General features: G+C 29.3%; 1 protein-coding gene and 1 non-coding gene across 2 annotated transcripts; one reads left to right on the top strand and one right to left on the bottom strand.

Annotated features, from left to right (window-relative positions):
* Positions 1-233: 233 nt before the first annotated feature.
* On the top strand, positions 234-305 carry TRNAD-GUC. Its single transcript has one exon. It is a non-coding gene; the product is annotated as a tRNA-Asp (tRNA).
* A 2,576-nt stretch (positions 306-2,881) lies between these two features.
* Positions 2,882-5,602, bottom strand: LOC124931417 (isoflavone reductase homolog). Its single transcript, XM_047471874.1, has 4 exons — positions 5,247-5,602; positions 4,007-4,247; positions 3,707-3,910; positions 2,882-3,259 (listed from the first exon to the last, which is right to left on the bottom strand). The coding sequence occupies exons 1-4, from the start codon at positions 5,577-5,579 to the stop codon at positions 3,096-3,098; spliced, it is 942 nt and encodes a 313-aa protein (XP_047327830.1). The 5' UTR covers positions 5,580-5,602; the 3' UTR covers positions 2,882-3,095.
* Between the last annotated feature and the right edge of the window lie 1,099 nt (positions 5,603-6,701).

The raw sequence follows: 6,701 nt of genomic DNA, 5'->3' as shown, positions 1-6,701 counted from the left end.
AAATTATCCTATTAGAGAAAAAAAATACTTATTCTCATCAAATAAATAGCCAAAGTCGTTGTAGTATAGTAGTAAATATTTTTATTTGTCACACATGTGACTTAAGTTCGATCCCCAATAACAAAGAATATTTTTATTAATAAAATTTGATTGAAGAAACAAGCCCGCCTGAATTTAGAAAATTATCTTATCAGTGAAACAATATGTCAATATTCTCGATAAAAGAATATCAAGTCGTTGTAGTATAGTGGTAAGTATTCCCGCCTGTCACGCGGGTGACCCGGGTTTGATCCCCGGCAACGGCATTTAATATTTTGGTAAACAAGCGGAATATAACTATAAAAAAAATAACTCATTTTCTCACATATCTCATCACATATTTTTTTTTCTAATAAACATCTAATCTCATTACCTTACACTTTCACTTTGGTTAAATCAAAAATCTCAAACATTATCAATCTCATTTTTACCCTCATTTTAGTCCATCAATGCTCAATCGACCTCTTATCTCGCAACCTTAAAACACTCAAACTAATCAACCATCTTATTCCACATTTATCTACCAATTTAAATCGAACTTCTCATCTCGTGACCTTAACTTTCACTTCGGTTAAACATCTAATTTTCTCGCATATTTTAACCACCAATATCAATTTCTCGCATATTTTAACCATCAATATTTTTCGAAGGAAAATGTCATTCAAACATTGAGAATTTGAATACAAAAATCATTCCAAATTGATCATTTTGAACTGAAAAAATATGTCAATCTAAACAATTTTTGGGACAAAATCGTCCCGAAAATTTTCATTTATGGGACAAAACGTCCCGAAAGTGTCCATTTTGGGAAGTTTTCTCCCAAATTTTCACATTTTCAGGATGTTTTCTTCCCAATTTTCAAATTATTGGGAACTTTCCATTTGTTGGGACATTTTGGGATATTTTGGGATATTTTGGGATGTTTATGTCCCGAAAATGAATGAAAATTTTCAGGACATAAACGTCTCAAACTTTCATATTTTGGGATGTTTATGTCCCGAATATGCACATTTTCGAGACATTTTTTCCTGAATATGCACATTCTCACTAGCTCCAACCAAAAATCTCCCCAAACATTTGTACCATAACCCAACATTTGTACATTTGCATCAACTCCCAAAAAAATCTCTTACATTATCAAGTTTCGTCTCGAAAAGTTAATGCAGTTAATATCATATTCCATTACATCGTTACTGGACTTGCATCAACTTTTCGAAATGAAATCTTGAAAATAGGTTTCCGTCAAAGATATCAGTACTTTTCAGGCTCAACAGGCGATTTGTTCAATGTTTCGATGTTGTTTTTGCTGGTTTCAACGGGCGATTTGTTCAAATCCTGAACAATAAATATAAATAACTTCGGTATTATTCAAAATTAAAATAAAATAAAGGGTGTGTATAACTATATCTGAAAAACATACTATGAGCTAGGATTTTGGGTTATGAGAAAATTTTAGTAAGAGAGAGAGAGAAATAATTTGAGGATTAGCGTTTGGGATTAAAATTATACCAAATAAATTTTATTTATTTTCTCTCTCATTCAAATGTGACTGATCACGCGAATTTGTGGTCTTGGTTTCTTTGCCCTACCATTCCTCATATATATATATATAATTTTGAATAATTTTATTAGACAAAAAAATGAAAAATATTTTATTCATAATAAATAAAATAATTTTTTCGATAAACTATAGTAAATTTTATGAAACTCAGAATAAAATGAAAATCAACCAAGTTAATTACAAAGAGTTTAAAAAATAAACAAGTTAGTTACAAAGAGTTTAAGAAATAAAGCTAGCAATATTAAAAGTATTATAATTTGACCCCAAAAAAATGACATTTAGGCTTTCCCAAACTACTCTGTTTTGGTTATATGGGTCAGAAAATTAAAATATTATAAAAAGAAAAAAATGGTATAGTTTGTCTGATGATTAAATGATTTAATATAAGACAACCCACAGCAGGGTGTCAAATTTTTTCATTTAACACCCTGCCACGTCAGCTTAACACCTCTTTTAACACCCACTTTTTAACATGTCATACAGCAGCGTGTTATTCAAGGTATCAAAATTACTTTTTCACTTTCTCTCACTTCCACATCATTTAAACATATACATAATTTCATTTTTTTTAACCACAAACAATATTATTCATCACTTGATAAATTTCTGAAATTTTTTGGTGTCCAAATGACACAAACCAAGTCTCTATTTATAGATCGTGAAAAATAAAAAATATTGATATAATTTTTTTTTATTGATCAATTATTATTAAAATGTATTTTTAAAATAAGAAAACTAAACTCAAAAGGTAGATATTATCCTGCCACATGGCAGCCTCTTATTGGGCCAAACAAAATTTGACACCCATGTCAAATTTTGACACCCAAAATTTGACACCCACTTTTGCCCCCTGCTGCCTCCCACCCTCCTCTTTTGGGACACCCAAATGACACCTGCTGCGGCTGGTCTAAGAAGTAATGATTGTTTTTTTAGGTTCAATTAGGGCAGGTTGATCGGTTCCTCTTAGATTGATATAGGTCTTTCTCATTATGTTTTTACAAAATAATAAAAAAAAATTCTAATAGTTTACTTAAAAAATAATTTATTTATTATTTGAGTTAATTGATTACAAAAGCTCATTTATAATTTTTATTTAAAAAATATATTTTATTTTACACTTAGAATATATTATGTGTTAACTTATTTTATTTTTTCATCAATTTAGCTGTGAATATAGTTTAACATTAAATATAAAAACAATTATGCCCTGTTTTCATTTGTTTTGTTTTAATTTAAAATTATATTCATAAACAACTTCTTCATTTCATTATTTTAAGAGTATACAAACGCAATTATAACATTCTCTTAACTTAAAGTATCAAATTTAAAAACAACTTAAATTCATAAGAACAATATTACATATTATTCAAATTATTAATTATGATCTTATATAAGATATCAAATATTTTCAAGGAGATTATGAATATTCAGCTTATTATATTTTTAATGCAAATCGATAATAAATGCAACTTTCCATATTGTTTCAAACTATCGTTTACAAATAGCGCTTCAAGTAAGCATCCATACGAGTGTACACAACCTCTGGGTATAGTCGAGAAGCTTCTTCTCCATCTTTTCCGATCTCAAAGTTGGTCAAGCAACCTTCATAGAAAATGTGATACAAATGTCCCGATCCAGCTTTCATTGCGTGATCCATGCCTGAAATTTCCAAACGATCCCAATAATAAAAAAAAATCATATGTTTTGTATTAAGATAAATCAAGTTGAATGACGACAACGTTGTTTGGTCAATAGTATAAGTTATTTGAAATTTCTCACCACATAGGAGTAGTTTTATGACTATTGAACAAACCCCTCATTTGTTGAAATATCTCTATAGTATAGTGGAGATATTTCTAAAGATGAGCACAAAGTTTCAACAAAAATAAGTCAAATAATTTAGCCCATTTGAAAAATACTTTTGGAGTTGCATATGTTGAATTTGAACAAGAAAAAATGTCAAATTAGATGTTAATTTAATGTTTGGAACAAAACTTAACTAGAAATATATTCATGATATTTTATCGTATCTCCAAACTTTTTTAGATTTCTCGAAATATGAAACTCCAACAAGTCTTTACAAATGAGTTGTCAATTTTTCATTACCTTCCAAGGCCGATAAGTAGGATTTAGAAGAAATGTTATATTTCTCTAAATCTTTTCCTATGAGCTTTTCCCAAATTTGGACCAACTCTATTTGGCTAAGGATATTTTCGGATGGGCTAATATACAATGTCTTATTCAATGTTCGAGGATCGTCTATGGTTTTCATCGTATAAGTTGCTATGTCGTCTTCGTCCATATAAACAACTGCAAAATTTCCACAATTAATATAAAATAAGCAAAAGAATAATCTTAATTTTCTTTCCTCATGCTACTATCTTAATTGTTACAATTTAGTAATACCTTTGACATTCCCATCTCCAAAAATGACAACTTTGTCCATTGGAGGAACTAGGGTGCCCGGCTGCGAGAGATTACCCACAAAGTAGCCCGCAAAACAATTTGCAGAAATATAAGTGAAGGGAATGTTGGCTTCTTCAATGGCTTTTCTTACCATCATTTTCTCTTCAAATGTCTCTCGTCCCGGCTCTAGTGCGTCCCCCATTCTCGCTGGATCCATCCCGAACTCTGATGGTAAGAACCGCTGCGACGACAAGCCAATTAAGATACTAATCCCATACTTACAAGTTACAACAAGAAGGATGCACCATATTATGGTAAGCTAACAAAATATTTCTTTACAAGATAATATGATATTTGTAATAGGATATCATTGTATCAATTGTTTATACAAGTCTATTATTTAGAAGAAAAATAGAGCAAGATCTCGTCAAATTTTGATGTTTTTTTTTTTGTTGTTGTTGTTGTTTTTGTTTATACATCAAATTGTGATGTCTTATTTATATGTTGTTTGTTGTTTTGTTTATACATCAAATTGTGATGTCTTATTTATATGTTGTTTGTTGTTTTGTTCATACAATTGTATTGTTTTAAAAAAAACATCCTTGTCAAATGTTAATATATTTATATATTTTTTCTGTTATTTTGTTTATACATCAAATTGCTCAGTCTTATTTATAAGATGTTTTTTCGATGCTTTGTTTATACAATTATATTGTTTAAAAAAAAACATCTTGTCAAATTTTAATATATTTATATATTTTTGTAGTAGTTTAATACTGTTAATGATAAAATAATACTTTTCAAATATGAGACTCAATAACTCAAAAAAAGAATATAAGTATATAACATAACATTAAAAACCCTCATCTGTATTACCTTCAGATCACAATTATTTTTACCATCATTTTAATAGAAATCATTTAAAAAAAATAACTATTTTAATTTTCCATGAGCTTAAATATTAACATTAGTGATTTTTTTAATCTCTAATCAAAACCAAAAATAGTGGTTGAATCAATTAGGATAATATATAGATTCAATTTAATGTTTTGATCCTTATATACCCTTTAAAATTATTAGAATCCATACAAAAATTGGAATATTAAAAGATTGAAAACCTTAGTAAATTTCATATCCTACTAACAACCCCACCAAACTACGACAACATATGATTTCTAAGACTCTAGATTATGTAACTCCTAAGTAATCTAAAAAAGGTTTATCGCGTTCGAATATATACCTTAATATTACCCGCTTCTTTGATTGCCTTAACCAACTTGAGTTGCAACAAGAGGTTGTGGCTGCGGAAATGCACGCCAGACATGGTGCATATGACGACGTCTACCATCTTAACCGCGTCAACTAAACTTTGATGATCAGAGAAGGACGCCCTAACAAGGTGAGCCCCATGTTTCTTAAAAGACAATAACATCTGAAGTTTCTCTATGTCCTGGAGGCCAAGCTCAGACCTCTGAAGAACATAGGTTGGATAACCTTGGTCTAAACTCGCCTTCACAATTCTCTTGCCGATGTATCCAGTTCCTCCCACAACAAGAACCTTACTCTTCTTCATCTTCTCTATGTTTTTGATGTATAACCAAAACTAGGGTTATATATATATATGTGTGTGTGTGCCTGTGTAGATATGATATAAAATGCATAGAAACAAAGGTAGGTAGACAGTTAAAATATATGAAGATAAATAAAAAAGCATTCTTAAAGACAATGGTGTTTGGTAATGATCACTTTTGTTCCACACTACATCTACTATATATTATTTGATTTTCTTTTGTTTTTAAGCTTTCTTTTTATTTAAAGTCAAATTTTACAATTAAAAGTGAATTGAAATGTTACATTATTAGATTATGGAAATAATCATCAATTTAGATGTCAAATAAAAATGTATTATTCACCTGTCACACTATTATATAAATTAATACAAATATATAAATTTTAAATCAAATAATAAAAGTTGCTTTCAAATAATTGAGTAATAAACTACTAAATTTTATAATGGGAAGCTGGTAGGAAGAGAGACAAAGGAGGAAATGGAAGTTGAAAGTCTTGGGGATAGGTTACCTACCACAATTACCACATACCAAATCAAACATTGAAATTATAAATCTAGTACTTTATTCTCAAATTTATTTTATTTGATTTATAATTGGAAAAACTTATATTTGTTGTGTTGCTAATAAATTATAATAATCTAGAAATATTATCCTTCATTATTTAAAAAAAAAACAAGTAATATTATACTTTTGCGGACTGGAGGAGGCCCTATGGTCTAACTCTTCAAGAGACCCGGGTGGTTCTTGAGAACCATGAATATATGAATATATTGAATTTCTAACTTGTCCCACCTAGATATGGTTATGGATTAAATCAACAAGGATTGACATGATTCAACACGATATTAGTACGGAACAAAATAATATAATATTATCTCACTCATGCCGTAAATTGGACACGACACATCTTAATATTTGTATCTCCCAAATTCGACATGCTTGAAACGATCTGTAAAAAACTCAAAAAAGAAGAACACAATAAGACACATATTTATAGTGGTTCACTCAAATTGAGCTACGTCCATTTTAGCCGCCACCAAATTTCACTATGAAGAAATAATATAGAGTTTTTGTCTCACACTTTATCTCTCTAGAATTCTGTCTTGTTCATATAAACTTTTAAT

The sequence above is a fragment of the Impatiens glandulifera genome, chromosome 3, assembly GCF_907164915.1.
Source record: "Impatiens glandulifera chromosome 3, dImpGla2.1, whole genome shotgun sequence".
Lineage (NCBI taxonomy): Eukaryota > Viridiplantae > Streptophyta > Magnoliopsida > Ericales > Balsaminaceae > Impatiens > Impatiens glandulifera.
Note: the sequence above shows the minus strand (reverse complement) of the source record. Positions and strands in the feature narration are given on the sequence as shown.